The sequence below is a fragment of the Chelonia mydas genome, chromosome 7, assembly GCF_015237465.2.
Source record: "Chelonia mydas isolate rCheMyd1 chromosome 7, rCheMyd1.pri.v2, whole genome shotgun sequence".
NCBI lineage: Eukaryota > Metazoa > Chordata > Testudines > Cheloniidae > Chelonia > Chelonia mydas.
Genome location: NC_057853.1, coordinates 75289755 through 75309591, shown reverse-complemented (window position 1 = coordinate 75309591; position 19837 = coordinate 75289755). Strand labels below are relative to the sequence as shown.

The window sequence follows — 19837 nt, the reverse complement described above, 5'->3', positions numbered from 1 at the left end:
TAAAATAGATGATCATTCAGTTTCCATCCGGTCTAGCTTCCTTCTGTGCCGATTGTGCTTTCACCATAGCTTCCCTGCCAGACAGCTGTCATGAAGCTTTTTGCATCCATGTCACCAGTGGTCAACTAACCATTCATTTTTTCCCCTCTTTGCTTCCCAATGTGTTAACCTAGATGCTGGTGAATAGAACAACGGAGGTATATATAAATATATATATGCATCATCACTCTTTCATAACTTAGTGCTGCTGCATCATTTCTTTCTCCTCTGCTCTGCATTGCCTTTTATATGATAGATACCTGCTTTAGACTAAACAAAGTAGCATGTGCTAGAGAAGACTGTAGTTTAGTTACCAGGGCTTTCTGCAGCTAAAACTAGGGTTGTAAAAGTAAGAGTAAGCATTCTTTGGAACTAATTACGATATAAGCGTCATATTGCGTAAAGTGAAGGTTTCTGAAGTTCTAATACTGTAGATGTTTATCATCTGTGTGAAGAGCTGCAGACAACCCTGTGCATCCAGGACTGATTCTTTAGGCTTCTGCATGACACTTACCCTTGATGGTGTCAGCAAATTAAATGATCTTACAGTGGTACTAAATCTGCAAAACTCTCTAAGTGAGGCGGTGAAAGCTAGCATGGCTAAAAGGCTTGCTAACAATTCAGAAATGCATCTAGTTCCCATAAGGTTTCATACTTTTGGGGGACTGATTGAATTGCTGCATGTTTTAGCATTTTTTTAAAAGGAAGTAAAATTACATAAATATGTAAAAAAAGGTTGCTGAAGTGATGTTATCGGCTAGGCATTTTCTAATTAGGCTGACAACTTGTGGTGTCTTAACATAACCCAGTGTGATTGCCCACAGTAGGAGAGTGATCTTTATAGTACTAACCGTTGAAAAAAAGCCACATTAATAATTTAAAATGGTCTTTGATATTGCTTTAATTAGCAGTTTCTTTGAATTTATAAAATCTAGTTAGCAAGTGTCTTGAAGTGATTTGCTTCTGAACTTCTGCAAAGAATCACTAAGAAAAATTTTCCTTGCAAGGCTAAAATAATACAGATAACAAGTAGATATTTCTGGTTAGAAATTAATTTCTCCTCTTAAAAGAAGGATAATTTTTTAAATTCAGATGTCTTCTGATGTTTATCTAGAATAACTAAAAGTCTTATCCTAGTCCTGTTCTTGTAGAATAATTTTGTTATTTTTTTCCCCTCTTTTACTTAGTAATATGATTTCATGTAACCTGTCAGTGAGTGAATATCAGGACAGAATGGAATATTAACTTGCATATTCTGCTTGCTAGTTTTTGTCAGTGCTGTCAGACAAATATTGCAGGAACAAGAAGACATTAAAATATTAATTAAATTTCTTTTTTTCCCCCAGAGTGGTTTTACTCCACTCCACATAGCGGCTCACTATGGAAATATTAATGTTGCTACATTGCTATTAAATCGGAGTGCTGCTGTGGACTTCACTGCAAGGGTAAGAGTAAAATCTCACAGCTATGTTCAAGTTGTATAAGAAACTTTTTGAAGCATTCCCATTCAGAGATAGGGACTCATGCATTATTCTTACCATGGCTGTAGACTCTGTAGATCAACTGTTGTGATATAATTGTAAGTCTCAGTATTGGTGCCGGAAAGATAGGAAGTATGGCAAGAGACCACCCTGGCTTAACCAAAAGATCTTCAATGATCTGAAACTCAAAAAAGAGTTATACAAAAAGTGGAAACTAGGTCAAAGTACGACCTATAAATAAACAACATAGGGATGCAGGGACAAAATTAGAAAGACCAGGGCACAAACAAGATAAAACTAGCTAAGGACATCAAGGCTAACAAGAAAACATTTTATAAATGTATTAGAAGCAAGAGGAAGAGCAAGCTTAGTGTATGCCCATTACTCAATGAGGAAGGAAAGACAATAACAGAAAACGCAGCAATGGCCAAAGTGTTAAATGCCGTTTTTGTTTCCGTTTTCACCAAAAAAGCTGTGATTGCATAACTAGCACAGTGAACATCAATGTAAATGGGATAGCATCTGAGGCTAAAGCAGCGAAAGAACAAGTTAAGAATTACTTAGACAAGTTAGATGTCTTGAAGTCAGCAGGGCCTGACTTAAGGAACTGACTAAAGATATGTCTGAGCCATTAGTGATTATCTTGAGAATTTGGGGAGGATAGGAGGGATCCTAGAGGACGGGGAAAGGGCAAATATATAGTACCTATCTCTAAAAAGGGGAATGACAACCACCCAGGGAATCAGGCCAGTCAGCTTAACTTCGGTACCCGGTAAGATAATGGAGCAAATAATCAAACAATCGGTTTGTAAGCATGTAGAAGATAATAAGGTAACAAATCATGTCAAACCAGCCTATTTTCCTTTGACAGGGTAACAAGCCTTGTGGATGGGGAGAATCAGTCAATGTGATAAAGCTCGACTTTAGTAAGGCTTTTGTTACTGTCTCACATAACCTTGTCATAATCAAACTAGGGAAATATAGCTTACATGAACCTACTATAAGGTGGATGCACAACTGGTTTCAAAAGCATACTCTGAGAGTAATTATCAATGGTTCACAGTCAAGCTGGAAGGGCATATTGAGTGGGATCCCACAGGGACCTCTCCTGAATCCAGTACTATTCAATAGCTCCATAAATTATTTGGCTAATGGTGTAGAAAGTAAACTTTTAAAGTGTGAGGATGATACCAACCTGGGAGGGGTTGCAAGTGCTTTGGAGGACTGGATTAAAATTCAAAATGTTCTTGACAAAATGGAGAAATGGTATGAATTAAATAGGATGAAATCTAATCAGGACAAATACAAAGTACTACACTTAGGAATTGTTCAAATACAAAATGGGAAATGACTGCCTAGAAAGGAGTACTGTAGAAAGGATCTGGGCGTTATTGTAGATCACAAACTAAATATGAGTCAACAGTGTAATATTGTTACAAAAAAAGGAAACCTCATTGTAGGATGTATTAGCAGGAGTGTTGTATGCAAAACACAAGAAGTAATTCTTCCACTCTACTCAGCACTCATAAAGCCTCAACTGGAGTACTGCATCCAGTTCTGGTGGCCATTAAGCTGCCCCTATTGAAAATGGCTGCCATCTCCAGTTGTTTCTAATTAACTTGAAATCAGGGTGCCCTTAGTGAATATGACAGTTGCATCTTCACTTTGTGTGAGAGAGATCCAGCCAGCACATAATAAAGGACCTGGAAATCTGGAGGGGTAGGAAATAAGACTAGATGTTTGGGAAATGTAAAGAAAGCTAGGAAGGAGTCTTTTGGCAAGAGAAACTCTAGACACAGCAGAATATGAGAGAGACTGGCTCAGAGAAATGTAGGTGGGCCAAGAAAATGTAGCAAGGGAGGGAGAATACAGGGGCAATAGAATGTGGATTGCAGGCAGGGACACAGAAGGATGTGTGTGGGAAGGGAATGAGACTGCAGGGACAGGATAATATAGAGGATAAGGAGGGAGAATGCAATAGGCAGGAGACTTAAGGGGAAGGGACAAAAAGTGCGGAGGAAGCAGGAAACTGGGAGAATGATAGAAGGTGGGGAGGCATGGGCAAGAGACTTCTTAATTTTTTTTTTTAATTTAGTCTTCCGTCATTTACATCAGGATGATTTACTCTTTACAACCAAAAATCTGTATTACCACTTTGAATGTGTGCACCATGGGACATAGAACACTAGATAAAAAGTGTAATATTGTTCTGAGTAGAAATTTCCTTTTAGTTTGATAGGCTGTAAATCTGAAACACATCAATTACCATATTATTAAGTAACACAGATTTTTTAACAAAAGATTTATAATAAATAATGTAAACCAATGAAAAATAAAATAATTGTGTTTATTTAAAAATAGTTATTTTCTGGCCCAAAGGACTTAACAGAAAGTCAAAAACTGAACACTTTTTCAGATTTTTGGCTTGTGCCTCCCTATGTTGCTTGCACATATCTCCCATCATTATCATTAGAATATTGATGGGGAGGGTGACAAGACATGAATGGAGGGTTTGAATAGAGTACAGTACTTTCTAATTACAATTTGAGACATCCTTTCATCCATAAGCTATCAGTAGGTATTGAGGTGAAAAGGGTTCACTCAGGTTCTGTTGTTGGCTACAGTGTGTTCGCTGCAGTATTGTTCAACATTTTACTACATAATTTAAGTTCCAGAAGCTGAATGACACTCTCTTAGGGCCTGATCCAATGCCTCTTGAAATCAATGGATAGACTCCCAAGGGATACTGAGTCAAGCTCATAGTGCAATATTCAAGGGGAAAGATCAACTCTAACACAGGTCATGAATGAGCTCAGTAGTCTCTGGCACAACCTAATGACTGTTTGCCAAATCACTAGAACATTCCATCATTAACTGTAATTTACAGTGTCGTTTTAGGAGAGGCCCGAGGTTGGAAAACAGGATGTTCACAGGCTAAGATTAAGATGTGTTTGCAAGGTTTCTTGGAAGCCTGCAAGCTGCTAACCATGTTATCCATGGCTTTCGCTAGTAATATTGGTCTCTTATTTTCATGACCACTAAATGTACTAACGTTAACTGCAGTATTAGGAAATGTAAAGCTGTCATGAAGCTCAGTCTCAAATATTGACAAGTGCTAATTAAAGGGGCAAGGGAAGGAGGGGCCTGAGGTCAACCCTGTCCCACTTCAGAAACTAGGGGAGGGATTAGTGTTACTAACCAGTCTCATACAAGGCCTAATATATTAAAATAATCATAGATCTTATGCCTCAGCAACTCAGTTTTGGATTAGGGACACTGATCAAGGAGCAGATCAAAAGCAGTAAAAAAAAAAAACCCTCAGTCTTCTGAAGTTCCATCAGCTGTTGTCATGAGTACAAAAGCAAGCAGACTGTTCAATTAACTGAAGAAGTGCTGACACAGGGATGTCTGCCTGGAAGAACAGTGGGGCTGACGGGGTGACTCAGAGCCCTGAACTGCTTCTTGTGCTTATGAAGCTGGGCAGGAGCATCAGCAGGACACATCTCTAATCACTTTTTTGTAGTTGGTGTCTGGCTGTAAAAATCTAGAAAACTTGGCAATGACAGAAGCAATCGTAGAGTAAACAACAGTGTAGAGTTGAGTTTGCTTTTTTGTACTTTTCATACTGCGGGTAGTGAAAATGCTTTACAGAGAGATGAGGTAGGTACCGGTGCAGCAGTAAATTTATAGACAAATGAAGCAACCGTTATATGCGAAGAATACATTACAGACCTAAGCACGAGGCAATAGTAGCCCTAGCTTGACACTCTGCCTACTCCACTGCCAGACTTCAAGGGGTGGCAAAAATGACCTGTACGCACTAGTTGCCCCACTGTTACCTGGGCTGTGGGCACCTCTTATTATTATTTTTATTCAAATAGCACCGATAATATTCTGGGTGCCACACATACAGGAATAAAAGACCCAATCTTGAATATCTTACAATCTAAGAAGACAACCAACATGCTGCGTGTGTGGGAGAGGGGTGCAATCAAAATACATGCAAGCTTTTTTATATGTCATATAGAGATTTTCAAAGGCAGAAAGGGCAGTTAGACACCCAATGAGAAGTGAGTGCCTAGATGCCCTTTGTACCTTTGAAAATCTGCCATTTTATATACTTCCTTTTGTTGAATACATACGCATCCGTTATACTTGGCTGCCCTTCACTCTAACCATAATTAGTAGTGTCTTGTAGACATTATGGAAGCAGAGAGTTTTGAAGAGGTATTTGGAGGACAGAAGGGGGTGACCTTATGAATTAGTTCTCAGAGGTCATTTATGGACAGGGGGCAGTGTGACAGAAGGTGCAGAGACAGATGTGGGAGAAGTGGCTAAATGGGCAGTCAAGAGTAGCTAATATATTTTGTGGAAAGGAAGTGGGAAAAGACTGGACAAAGAAGGGTGAGAGAGAGCTATGAAGGGTCTGGAGGGTGAGGGCAAGAAGCTTGAATTTGATGTGGTATAAACGGGAATGGAGGTCTTTAGGAAGGAGGAGGACTTGGCTAGGATAATGGGCAAGAAAGAGGATTTTAGCAGTGGTGTTTTTAATGGGTTGAAGGGAGGCAACAGGGGTGTTAGGAAGGCCAGAGAAGAGGAAATTGCAGAAATGATGATGGGAGAAGACGAGGGCCTGACAAGAGTTTTTGCTGTGTGCATAGAAGGCTAACACCTCTGTGCCTATAGCAGAGTTGCTGTACTGTCAGTAGCAGTGTCCCTTGTGAAGCAAGGGAGCAGCTGCTCTCCTCACCCCTTGCCAGCCAACACCTTCCTGCCTCTCAGCTATGCTTCCCACTTTTTTCTGCATTTAAGAAGAATAGATCCAGGGCCTCTTACGGTGTTATAAACCCTGCAGATCTGAGCACCTGTTGGCTCTGAGTGGGCACCTGAAACTGAGAATTGGATCCGAATCTGCTACAGTTCCAGACTCTTTAAATCTGATGGTTGATGAGATGTGACTTTGGACCCTGAGCTCCAGCAACTCCCTCATATCTATGTGTTGCCTCAGTCCTGACTGGGGCCTCAGAGAGATGGAATTCCATTGGCCACTCTGAACCAGTGGGAGTTTTCTCCAGTACTTTCCAGTACAATCAGTCCCGTATCTCATCTGATTCCTTCTGCCCCGGTTGCAGAGGCTCAGATCTGGAGGTCTCCACAGATAGTCTCAATTTAAACTGAGATAGTATCAGAGGCTCATCTTGGAAGTTCTCAGATTCATGCCAATCTGAGATCAGAAGGGTCCATTCTAGATCTTTTGACACCTCAGACACAAGCCACCTGGATCACTCTTGTCTTCTTAAGTCTTCCTACAGGAAATTTCCTTCAGATAACATTGCCTACTCACATTAGGGCAGTCCTTGAAACATCAGGCACCTCAGAAAGGCCTCTCCAGCCATCCACAATAAGTAAAACTTCACAGATGTTGCGAGCAATAAGAGAGACCAGTTGCTCTCAATTCTGGCTCCATCTGCAGCATCCAATACCAGGCAGCTGTTTTGCTTGAAAGTTTGAGAGCCCTGTACCATACTGGATATAGTATGGAAGGACTATTCCATTCAGTTCCTCTCCATGGCTCCTCCTTTTGCTCCTTTCCCATCCTTTTCAGGAAGAGCTGGGTTTTTATTCCCAGTGCTTCCTAGTCTTAAAGACACAAGGAGATTTCCATGCTGTATTAGACTAAAGAACGTGAATATTGACTCTTTGGGGCAGGGACTGTGCCTTTTTTTATGTTTGTAGAGCACATAGCCCACCTAGATTAAAACTTTATATGGTGATACGGAGAGTCATTATCTGTCATGCCACATTGGAGACCTGTGTTAGTGGTGCTCCACTTAAGAGATCAAGTAGTTCATGTTTTCCTGGGTTTTCTGTCTCATCATGGCTTCCAGTCCATGCTCTTCTTTCCTGGATATAATATGGCTACTGTTCAGGAGTCTGGGCCTCAGGTTCAACCAGGAAATGTCACCTTCAACCCGATGCAGAAACTGACTTGATGAGAGTATTACTACTTGACCTTGCTGTAGCAATGGCTTTCATATACCAATAGAAAAGTTCCTGGACTAGCCCTTTAAATAAAAAGAAAAGGAGTACTTGTGGCACCTTAGAGATTAACAAGTTTATTTGAGCATAAGCTTTCGTGAGCTACAGCTCACTTCAAATGCATCCGATGAAGTGAGCTGTAGCTCACGAAAGTTTATGCTCAAATAAATTTGTCAACTTTCGTGAGCTACAGCTCACTTCATCAGATGCATTTGAAGTGAGCTGTAGCTCACGAAAGCTTATGCTCAAATAAATTTGTTAGTCTCTAAGGTGCCACAAGTACTCCTTTTCTTTTAGCGAATACAGACTAACACGGCTGCTACTCTGAACCCTTTAGTAAGAGAGCTTTGCCCAATCTTTTCTGAGTTCCTGCATTCATTATCTATGACTTCATTCGTCATCCTGAGAAAGAGGCCTTTGCAACCTTGTCCAATTTATAGGATATAGCTCAGGAGGAGACAGCCTGCTAGCAGTGCCTCAACAAATTCTATAAGCTTTCATCTGTTTGGCAATGTCCTTTGAGGATTTCCATTCTGCCAACCATGTCAATCTATAGTGATAACCTGAGTAAAACCTGAACTGGGGAAATGTTCTAGACAGTGTTGACTCTTGTAGCCTGTTGAAGCTCAGGGAATCCATACTTCACTGGAGCTTCAAGCCATACAGCAAATATTGAGAATTTTCCTTTCTTACGTAAAAGGCTGAAGGCATCAGAGCCTGCCAGGCTGTGAAGCCCCAAAATATTACTTAACTGCCAAAGAGAGGAGGGTAGCTTGTGCCCTTCATATATGTAGCCAAGCAGTGGTGGAAGAACAGAATATGGGACCCTGTGCAGGTTTTTTTTGTGGGCCCCTTTCTCAAATTTTAATGAGTGTTTCGCTTATTTATAGCACCAAACCTGCCAATTCAACTGTTCAGTACTTGATAACAATTTTCAAAATGTGAATGTCTGTGAAACAGTATAGTGCAACATATAATACTGACTTTTTCTCCTCTCCTGTTTGAATCACATTTTGCAAGATTTTCATTCTGTAAACTCATGAACTATCTGCTATAGGTTCATTTTTCTGGCCTGCTCCCAGGATCTCAGCCCTTGAGGGAGACCCCCTATCATCCCTTCCCAGGAGTCCATGTCTCTCCTGCCCTACTCCTTACCCTAGCCCTCCCTGCTGTCTCAAGGCTTCCTTGGAGGAAGGGATTTAGGGTTCTCCCCTCTGTGCCCCACAGTCACTCCTCCTCCCCATCCCCTCCCTCTATGCTCCACATTCAGACCTGCTCTCCTTCCCTTCTGGGGTATGCGGGAGGCAGTTGCCATCGCAGACGGGAGTGGGCAGGAGTACACAGACCAGGTACCTCTGCCTGAGTGGCGGTGGCACAGGCTCCCCGTCCTGCACTGCAGCTCCCTGCCAGGCTGGACCAAAAGAACAGCCAAGCTTGCTCTTCCCCTGGCTCAAAGCTTTGTGGCGGTCCCTGGCCCTGAGAGGAGCTGCTGTGGGTTCCAGCAGGTGGAGTGGGGCTTGGATGCAACTGTGCCCTCAGCCATGTGAGAAGTGAACATTTAGGCCTGATTTCTGTGGGTATAGTTGCATCCACGGATCCCAGCTAGAACTTCCAGTGCTCCCTGGGCCCTCTAATTTGCATGGGCCCCTGTACAACCGCCCCAGTGTAGCCATGACAAGTTAACTTTGGGACTGCTTCATAGTTCATCAGATCTTTCACTTTTTGCCATTTGCTTGGTAGAGAGAAACAACTATCTTTTAGATTACTTGAATTTCAGTCATCAGAGCAAATATCAGTGACACTTGAAAACTTCGTTGGTGAATGCAATATTCCAGAAAGGGAGCATCTCAGATTCTCGATCTGTTTGCCTCCAGGATGATACCAGATGTCCTTTGTACAATTATTGAGTGGCAGGCTAGTGACAGATACATTCATCATGGAGGGGAGTGATATATACCTTCTAACTGATTCCTCTACTTCCTTAAGTCACCAGAAAGGTGAAGCATGGATTCATAGATACAACATAGGCTCTCTGGTTTTGATATTCACATTTCTTAGTGCATCAGACTATCATTCTTCTTTCCATCATCTGTGGACTTTGTATGTCAGAAGCAGAGTCAGTCTTCATCCAGTCACAGAACCACCATTCCTAGCAGCCTGAATCTTAGCACTCTAGTAGGTATACATCTTGAATACTTAGACAAACTGCAGCAAGCTCTTTCATAACCTAGGAGGGTGAGTGAAATACAGCTATGTATAGTCCATCCTCCCTTCCCAGGCTTACATTAGTATAAAGTCATGTTGAGCCATCACCCTGAATTCTTCCCTGATGTACTCTCTGAAATAGTCTTGTCTTAATCAGTGTATCAGCCTCCCTGTCTCCTTCCTGAAACATAAGAGTTTAGAAGGGGAAGGCAGGCTGCATAAGCTGGATATAAATAGGGTGCACTGAGTGACAAGTCTCCAAGGTTGTTTGTAGCATTTCGGACACAAGTCCATGGGGGAGTCAGTCTCTGTTTAGGGATTGTGTAAATGATTTAAACTCTGTATTCAGTCCTGTTGTGGCCAAGAAGGTAAGCCTATCCTGTTAGGTCTATGATAGCTTTCCTTATGTGATTGAGGAATGAACGTCTCTACCTCTGACTTCTGTAAAGCTGCCTCATGGAACTCAAGTCACACCTTCACACAACACTCTCAATTTAGGAGATAACTCTGATTCTTTTTTCAAGAGATCAGCCTTCATTTAACTAAGCAATCCTCAACCCTCCACTAGGTACTGTAATTGCTCAGAAGTGTTATGAGAATGGGGAATCTGTAGAGGCAATTCTTGCTGAAGAAAGAAAAGTTCTTCATCTGTATAGTGCATTTGAAGTTTCTTACTGTTTCGCTCTCTTTCTCTCCTGTTTCAGTCAGGACTCCAAATAGTGCAAACAATCTAAGGAAAACTGAGATCCCTTATATGACCTCATAATAAACATTCAGATTTTAGTGTTTTGAAGTGGGTTATATAGGCAACATGCAATACTGATAGCAGTACTGCTGAGTAGCAGAATACCATTAACACATCATAAGGAGCTGGCCGCAAATAAGTGTAAGCAGCATGACAAGAGAACCTGTTGTTTTCCTTATTGTTTGTTTTTTGTCTTGTATAATTGTCCTTTGCAGTAGCATACTTCCCTTTTCTTCTATGACATTTTTATTTCATGCATCTTGAGACTGGAGAAAAAATTCTTAAATAGGGCAGGTATTACATAAAACTGAGAAAAAAGCTTAAGAATTCTGGGCTACTTTTGAGGCTTCCTGGGGAAGAGGAAAATATATATCGTTTTCTCATTTCAAAAGAATCACAGTCTATCTCACTGCAGTCTGTGCATGCATGTCAGGTTCCATGAAAAATGTAAGATTTAGTCTTCTGCAATGATGGTGGTACTGTGGCATCTCAAAATCCTAAACAAAGGAAGATTCCTGGGGGAGCGAATATTGAATTTTCATAGTGGACATTGTACAGTGTATATATGTAGCCATACAGTTGTATAGATAAATAAAATATTTCACTGGCAGAAAAAATATATTGTGCAATGTTATGGCTGAGAACTTAAATACACAAAAGCTAGAAATTTAGTAATACTTTCTCCTAATTCTATAGCAAATTCCTGGCATGACAGTCTGGCAGTCATCAGCTATTCTTTCATGCATTCCTCCAATGTCAATATTAAACCCTTCTCAGATCCTGCTCTCAATCCGGAAATAAGAGGAGGGTCTTATTAAAATCCAAACTCATTCTAATATTTTGATAACAAATTGGATTTGGAAAAAAAATTAGGACTGTCAAGCAATTAAAAAAATTAATCACGGTTAATCGCACTGTTAAACGATAATAGAATACCATTTATTTAAATATTTTGGATGTTTTCCACATTTTCAAATATATTGATTCTTCTTTGAGTGATTGCTCATATCGATTCCAATTAGGTGTGTGTGTGCCGCATGCACGGCCATCGGAAAGTTTTTCCCCTAGCAGCATCTGTCAGGTCGGCTGTGGAGCCCCCCGGAGTCGCACCTCCATAGCGCTCAATATATGACCCTGCTGACCTGGCACCTCCTCAGTTCCTTCTTACCGCCTGTGATGGTCGTTGGAACTGTGGCATCTTGCTTAGCAAGTTCTCCACATTTCCCTAGCTTGATTCTCATAGTAGTTGTTCTTGTTCTTTCTTGTAGTTTTCTTTTTGTTTTTGGTGTAGTTAGTAGCAGTTGGGTTGGGGGGGTCTCCCTCTGTCCCAACTGCTTTCTCTTGGGAGGGCTCTCACGCTCAATCCCCAGGATTCAAATCCTCCAAATCCTGCTCCAAGCCCATGCCAACGGGTGACCACCACAACTCTTGTCTGAAGTGTCTGGGGGAGGCTCACCAAGCCGAAAAGTGCAGGATCTGCAAAGGGGTTCGTCCTAGGACCAAGAAGGAGTGGAACTTTTGTCTTAAGCAACTCCTTATGGAGGTGGCACTTAGACCCCAGGCTCCTTCGGCGCAGCAGGACCCAGCACCGAGTTCTTCGGTGCGCAGTGCCTGGGCGACAGTGGTGAAAGTGGCCCCGCAGATGGACTCTGGCCAAGACCTGCTGCACCGCTGCTCCCCGGTGCTGAAACTGGTGGCTTCGGCCTGGCATCATCCCACTCCCCAGCACCGAAGTGGCACTGGAAGCAGGAGAAGAGTATCTCTGCTGCGCAGAGACCCACCCACCTGGAGCCTGCCAATGGGGCGCGTCCCAAAGAGGAGCACCCGGGCGCTAAGGCTGTGGACACGGCACCGTCGACTTTGGCCCCACAAGGAGAGCCATCGAGTCCGGTGCCATTGGACTCCTCGACCCATAGCACTGTGGAAATGCAGACGCCGTCCACTCTGGATACCTTTGTGGCTGCGAGGGACCTCATCGCCATGACAGCACCGGGGTCTCCTCTGCTCCATGCCAAGCCTCCAGTGCCTCAGTGTGTGGCACCATCTCAAAGCAAGCCAGCATTGTTCCGATCATCGGCACCATCGGTCGAACCTCGGCACCGTTCAAGGTCCAAGCACCGCTCCCCATTACGGCACTGCTCCCCGTTGTGGCACCAGTCGCACTTGCGGCACCGCTCCCAATCGTGTCATCGCTCCTGGTCATGGCGCTGCTCCGTACAACGGTCGCCTTTGCAGAATAGGACCCAAATAGGACCCAAACTCACAACGCCGCTCACCATCTCGGCACAGCTCCAGGTCGCGGTACTGCTCTAGGTCCTGGCACTGTGGCATGTCGTGGCATAACTCCCCAGCTTCACAACAATGCTCTCCAGCTTCACGACGCCGTTCTCCAAAGCAGGTCCGCATGGCACCACCCTGGCCCTCACAATCCCAATCCCGTTCCTCAGGCTTGGAAACGGGGTCTCAGTATTCGGAGCGGGACTGAGGCCATTCAGACCGTGGATGCCCTGATACGGGGGCAGGTGCGCAATATGGGTCTGCAGGCCGAGGAGGTGGTGGAATCGGAGGACCCAGTGGTAGACATTTTGGCCCCGGAAGGTCCGTCAAGGGTGGCCTTGCCCCTCATCAAGACCATTCAGGCCAATGCCAAAACCATCTGGCAGACCCCCGCCTCTATACCCCCATGGCCAAAGGGGTCAAACGCAAGTACTTTGTGCCCTCGAAGGGCTATGACTAGCTCTTCATGCATCTGCAACCCTGCTCACTGGTGATTGCGGCCATGAATGAGAAAGAGAGCTAGGGATAGCAGGCCCCAGCACTCAAGTCGAAAGAAACCAAGCAGCTGGACTTGTTTGGCTGCAAGGTGTACTCCACTGGGGGCTCCAGCTCAGGACTGCTAACCAACAGGCACTCCTGAGCTGTTATAACTTCAGCTCCTGGAACTCAATGCTCAAGTTCAAGGAGCTTGTGCCACCTGAGTCCAGAGGGGAGTTTGGGGCCCTTGTTGATGAGGGCAAGATGGTGGCATAGACCTCATTGCAGGCCTCACTGGATGCTGCAGACTCAGCAGCACGTACCTTGTCCTCGGGCATTGCCATGAGGTGCACCTCATGGTTGCGAGCCTCAGGCCTGCCACTTGAGGTTCAGCAGATGCTGCAGGACCTGCCCTTTGATGGGGAGAGCTTGTTCACGGAACAGACTGACTCTCAGCTGCATAGCCTTAAGGACTCAAGGGCAACTATGAAGTCCCTGGGTATGCACACCCTGGCAACCCAGTGGAAGCACTTCAAGCCCCAGCAGCCGCAACAACACTCCTACCCTTCTCAGCTGAGGCAGGTCTTCTACAGGCAGAGGGGATGGAATGGCAGAAGGAAGCCTTCCAATCCCCAACAGGATAAGGCTAGGGCCCAACCAAACCATCGTTGGGCTCCAAACAGGCATTTTGAAGGGATGCCCGAGTACGGTGTTCCGGACTCAATCCTGGATCCTTCCCCGCCCTTTTTGAATCATTTATCCCACTTCCACCGTGCGTGGTCCCAAATAACCTCGGACCGCTGGGTCCTTCTCACAGTGGAAATGGGATACTCTCTCCAATTCTGCTCCTATCCACCCTCCCACGCCCCTTCCCCATCCCTCTTCAGGGACCCCTCTCACAAGCAACTCCTTATTCAGGAGGTTCAGGGGCTCCTTGCCATGGGAGCAGTAGAGGTGGTTTTATGGGAGCTAAGGGGCAAGGGGTTCTACTTCTGTTATTTCCTAATTCCCAAGGCCAAAGGGGGCCTCAGGCCCATTCTGGACCTGCGCGGGTTCAACATCTTCATGGTAAAGCTGAAGTTCCACATGGTCTCCCTAGGCACTATTATCCCCTCTCTGGATCCTGGAGACTGATATGCTGCCCTCGACATGAAGGATGCGTACTTCTACATAGCAATTCATCCGGTGCACAGGCGCTTCCTGAGCTTCGTGGACACTACCAGTTTATGGCCCTTCCCTATGGCCTTTCAACAGCCCCCCGGGTGTTCTTCAAGTGCATGTTGGTCATGACTGCTTTCCTCCATTGATGGCAGGTGCCAGTATATCCCTACCTCGATGACTGGCTACTTCGGGGCCGCACCAGACAGCAAGTGCAGTCCCAACTCTGCCTGGTGAGGTGTACGTTTCAATGGCTGGGTCTCCTCCTCAATGTAGACAAGTCAACCCTAGAACCAACCCAAAGGATAGAATTCACTGGGGCAGTGCTGGACTCCGTTCAAGCTCGGGCCCTCCTGCCGAAGTCCCATTTCTGAGCTATCGCGGGCATCATTTAGGGCCTTCAGCAATTCCCGCCCTCGACAGCAAGAGATTGCTTGGCCATATGGCTTCTTGCACATACGTGACTCAGCACGCCAGGCTCCAGCTCAGGCCGTTGCAGGCATGGCTCACCTCAGCCTACCATCCAGGGCGAGACAGCTTGAATTCAATGGTCATGGTGCTGGAACATATCCTCGACCCCCGAGCAGTGTGCAGGGGAGTCCCCCTCCACAGCCCTCCTTGTCTCTGGTTACAGACGCATCAGCTCTGGGTTGGGGGCACATCTGGGCAACCTCCAGACCCAAGGCCTGTGGTCACAGAATGAGCTCTCCCTCCATATCAATGTCAGGGAGCTAATGGCGGTGCGTTTGGCCCAACTGCAAGGTCGCTGCGTGGCGGTTCTAACGGGCAACACCACAGCCGTGTTTTTCATCAACAAGCAAGGGGGGGCCCATTCCACCCGCCTCTGCCAGGAAGCCATTCGACTGTGGGAGTTCTGCATAGCCCACTTGATTCGCCTCATAGCATCCTTTCTTCCAGGGATCCAGAACCTGCTGGTGGACCACTTCAGGAGGTCCTTCCACTCACACGAGTGGTCTCTCCAATCGGATGTCGTCCACTCCATCTTCCAAAGTTGGGGGTTTCCCCAGGTTGACCTGTTCGCCACCAGATACAACAGGAAGTGCCCAGCATTCTGCTCCTTCCAGGGTCGTAGCCCAGGCTCCCTCACAGACGTGACCCTGCTGCCCTGGGACAGGTTGCCTGCTCTACACCTTTTCTCTGTTCCCTCTTGTGCACAAAGTCTTGCTCAAAATCTGCAGGGAGGGGGCAAAGGTGATCCTGATAGCTCCAGCATGGCCTCGCCAGCGCTGGTACACCATGCTGCTGGAGCTGTCAGTCGATGTACCGGTCACGTTGCCTCTCCTCCCCAACTTACTCACTGACGACCACAGTCGACTCTGTCATCCCGACCTACAGTCCATCCACCTCACAGCTTGGGAGCTGCATGACTGAACCCCACGGAGTTTCTGTGCTCAGACCAAGTAAGATGGGTCCTACTGTGCAGTAGGAAGCCCTCTACTAGAGCCACATATCTGGTGAAGTGGAAAAGATTTTCGTGTTGTGTGACCAGCGCCGCACCCCGTCCAGGTGCCGGTGCCCCTCATTTTAGAGTATCTCCTGCATCTGAAACAGCAAGGCCTGGCGGCCTCCTCCTTAAGGGTTCACCTTGCTGCCATCTCAGCCTTCCATCCAGGCACGTCTGGCCGCTCTGTCTTCGCCAATCCTATGGTTGTTTGCTTTCTCAAAGGCTTGGACCGTCTATATCCTCAGATCCGTCAGCCTATCCCTATGTGGGTTCTTAATCTGGTCCTTTCAAGGCTCATGGGGCCCCGACTTGAGCCGCTGGCCACGTTTCCCTCCTGTATCTCTCCTGGAAGGCGGCTTTCCTGGTTGCTATTACCTCTGCGAGACGGATTTCTGAGCTGAAGGCCTTCACCTTGGAACCACCTTACACGGTCTTCCACAGGGATAATGTGCAACTCAGACTGCACCAGGCCTTCCTCCCCAAGGCGGTGTCCAGCTTTCACACCAGCCAGGACATTTTCCTGCCTGTTTTATTTTTGAGTGCAGGGAAAAAGACAATGTAAAACTTTAGAGCTTACAAGTCCACTCAGTCCTTCTTCTTGTTCAGCCAATTGCTCAAACAAACAAGATAATGCTGCCCACTTCCTGTTTACAGTGTCACCTGAAAGTGAGAACAGGCATTCACAAGGCACTGTTGTAGCCATCATCGCAAGATATTTACATGCCAGATGTGGTAAAGATTCATATGTTCCTTCATACTTCAACCACCATTCCAGAGGACATTGCATCCATGCTGATGATGGATTTTGCTTGATAATGATCCATAGCAGAGCAGACCGACGTATGTTCATTTTCATCATCTGAGACAGATGCCACCAGCAGAAGATTGATTTTCTTTTTTGGTGGTTTGAGTTCTGTAGTTTCCACATTGGAGTGTTGGTCTTTTAAGACTTCTGAAAGCATGTTCCACACCTCGTCCCTCTCAGATTTTGGAAGGCACTTCAGATTCTTAAACCTTGGGTCAAGTGCTGTAGCTATATTTAGAAATCTCACATTGGTATCTTCTATGCATTTTTTCAAATGTGCAGTGAAAGTGTTCTTAAAATGAATAACATGTGCTGGGTCATCATTGGAGACCACTGTAATATGAAATATACGGGTAAAATGCAGAGCAGAAGACATACAGTTCTCTCCCAAGGAGTTCAGTCACAAATTTAATTAACACAATATTTTTTTTTAATGAGCGTCATCAGCATGGAAGCATGTCCTCTGGAATGGTGGCCAAAACCTGAAGAGGCATATGAAAATTTAGCATATGTGGCATGTAAATACCTTGCAATGTCAGCTACAAAAGTGCCATGCAAATGCCCGTTCTCACTTTCAAGTGACATTGTAAATAAGAAGCCGGCAGCATTATCTCCTGTAAATGTAAACAAACTTGATTCTCTTAGCGATTGGCTGAACAAGAAGTAGGACTGATTGGACTTAGGGTCTAAGGTTTTACATTATTTTGTTTTTGAGTGAAGTTATGTAACAACAAAAATAATACTATTATTGTAATCAAAAATACTATAAAGCGAGCCCTGTACATTTTTTATTCTGTGCTGTAATTGAAATCAATATGTTTGAAAAAGTGGAAGACATGCAAAAATATTTAAATAAATCATATTCTATTATTGTTTAACAGTGCCATTAAAACTGCGATTAATCGTGATAAATTTTTCTAATTACGATTGATTTTTTTTGAGTTAATTGCATGAATTAACTGTGATTAATTGACAGCCCTAAAAAAAGTTAAAACTACAGAGGTGGAGGCATTTCTTACAGGCCATTTAAAAACCTCATTGGGGGCCACAAAACTGACCTAGTGCTGGTAAAATCTTTTTTTGAAGTACATACATTGTGGTGATGAGGCAGTGATCTGGTTAAAGAGGCTTTATACTCCCTCCACATCTATACTTTGGGCTGTAATCACCGTATAAGTGTTTGGAACCAGCCAATCAAACCAGGTCATTTTATAAACTGATTGATACCATGTAAATTGACTGTATATGACCAGACTGTGATCAACCCTTGCATGAGGGTGTGGGAGAAGGGGAAGCAGAAGAACTGATTACAACAGTAGTTTCTGTGAGGAGGGGCTGCTCAGTCCTTGCTCTGGGGAACAAATCACCCTGAAGGGGGCAAAGAGGACGTGAAGCATGGCTCTGCCCCTCCAACACCAGCCCATAGAGCATGGCAAGCATGACAGAGAGAGCAATCTGTGCCATCCAAATAGATAGTGCAGAGCCCACACTCACCAAGCAGCCCCAGGAGAGATTGAGCCTCAGCACAATCACTGTCAATCCTTGTGGTCCTGCTGGGGCAGGGCAGCTCCACACTGCCCCCTACACAGGTCTGTGTTTGAAACAATCTAGCCCACCAGCATTGTAGCAATCTGCTTGGTGTTAGAAAGCAACATATTAACCTTTGGTGTGATAGAAAGAAGATGTATAAATATTTACCTCTCCTCCAAGCAACATCCCTTTCTCCATATATTTTCAAAGCCACAGGTTCTGTTTGGGCGGGCTGGTTAGGAGATTGTACAGGATGCAGATAATACCAGAAACCAGAAGGAATATTTTACTTTTGAAATAAAACTAACTAAATTTGCTTTCTGGTGTTTTTAAATTGGCCCTTCATTTGCTGACTGACTTTGTCATTCATGTTATTCTTTGAAACAATAAAAGATAACCTTAAACTTCTGTCTTGAGCTGTAAAGAATGGCGGAATGTGTCAACAGGGACCTGATCTCCTTTCAAACAGGAACATTTCTCTTAACAATTTTGGGATTTATATTCAGATAGTTGATGGGCACAGAATACTTAAATGTTTAGGCTATTTTATATATAAATGTCTGTAATTCAAAATTCTGAGTACCCATCTGAATAATATAGAGCGGGGCAGCTGGGTTATCTTAGTCCCCTCTTCTGACCATACAAAAATGTGGGAGCACCAAATGCAATTAAAAGTGGCGCATTTAAACATGATTGTAGGAAATGTTCTTCCACACAGTGCATGAACAACCTTTGGAACTCACAGCAACAATATATTACTGAGGTATTATATTTTTATTTTTTATATTTTTAATTATTATATATTTTTTTAAATGGGCATATTTAGTCTTGAGAAAAGAAGACTGAGGGGGAACCTGATAACAATCTTAAAATGTATTAAGGGCTGTTATAAAGAGGATGGTGATTAATTGCTCTCCATGTCCAAAGGACAAGAAGTAATTGTCTTAATCTGCTGCAGGAAGATTTAGGATAGATATTAGGAAAAACTTTCTAACTATAAGGATAATTAAGCAGTGGAATAGGTTACCCAGGTAGGTTGTCAAATCCCCATCATTGGAAATTTTTACGAATAGGTTGTCATGGGTGACCTAGATTGACTTGGTCCTGCGTCAATACAAGGGGCTGAACTAGCTGACCTGTTGAGGTCCCTTTCAGCCCTACGTTTCTATGATTCTATTACTGTTATCACCCACAATATGCTACGTGTTGTGCAAACACAAAAGAAAGTACGGTCCCATCCCTAAAAGGCTTGCAGTCTAAAACAAACAAGGGATAATTGTAAGGGGTATAAATGGGAATCCACAGTTGGTTTAAATAGAAGAAAAATTATAAGGATGTAATATCTCATACTTCAAATTATAGAGCAATGACTAACTGCATGCCTATTAAAAGTACTTCAAGTCATGAGTAAATGAAGTCACCAAAGAAAAGGGTGTTAAGGGAAATAAGAAGGGGCATGTATACGTTATATGGTTTTATAGCTGTTTAGCTTATTCTGATACGATTTTCTGATTGTGATATGTGGATGTCACATCCTGTAAAATATTCCTATAAGACATGGTGACACACTGAGAGCTAGAAATTGCCATAATGAATCAGACCTGTCATTCATATAA

The 19837-nt window shown here is 44.2% G+C and overlaps 1 protein-coding gene across 46 annotated transcripts in view; it reads left to right on the top strand.

Annotated features, from left to right (window-relative positions):
* ANK3 (ankyrin 3) overlaps positions 1-19837 on the top strand; it is a 540509-nt gene that overhangs the window by 352625 nt on the left and 168047 nt on the right. For 28 of the 46 annotated variants that reach the window (XM_043550306.1, XM_043550285.1, XM_043550284.1 and 25 more), the window contains 2 exons: positions 174-197; positions 1386-1484. In XM_043550306.1, coding sequence (XP_043406241.1) covers positions 174-197; positions 1386-1484 — 123 coding nt within the window. The remainder of the gene's footprint in view (positions 1-173; positions 198-1385; positions 1485-19837) is intronic. The other 18 variants (XM_043550311.1, XM_043550307.1, XM_043550308.1 and 15 more) reach the window with 1 other exon arrangement.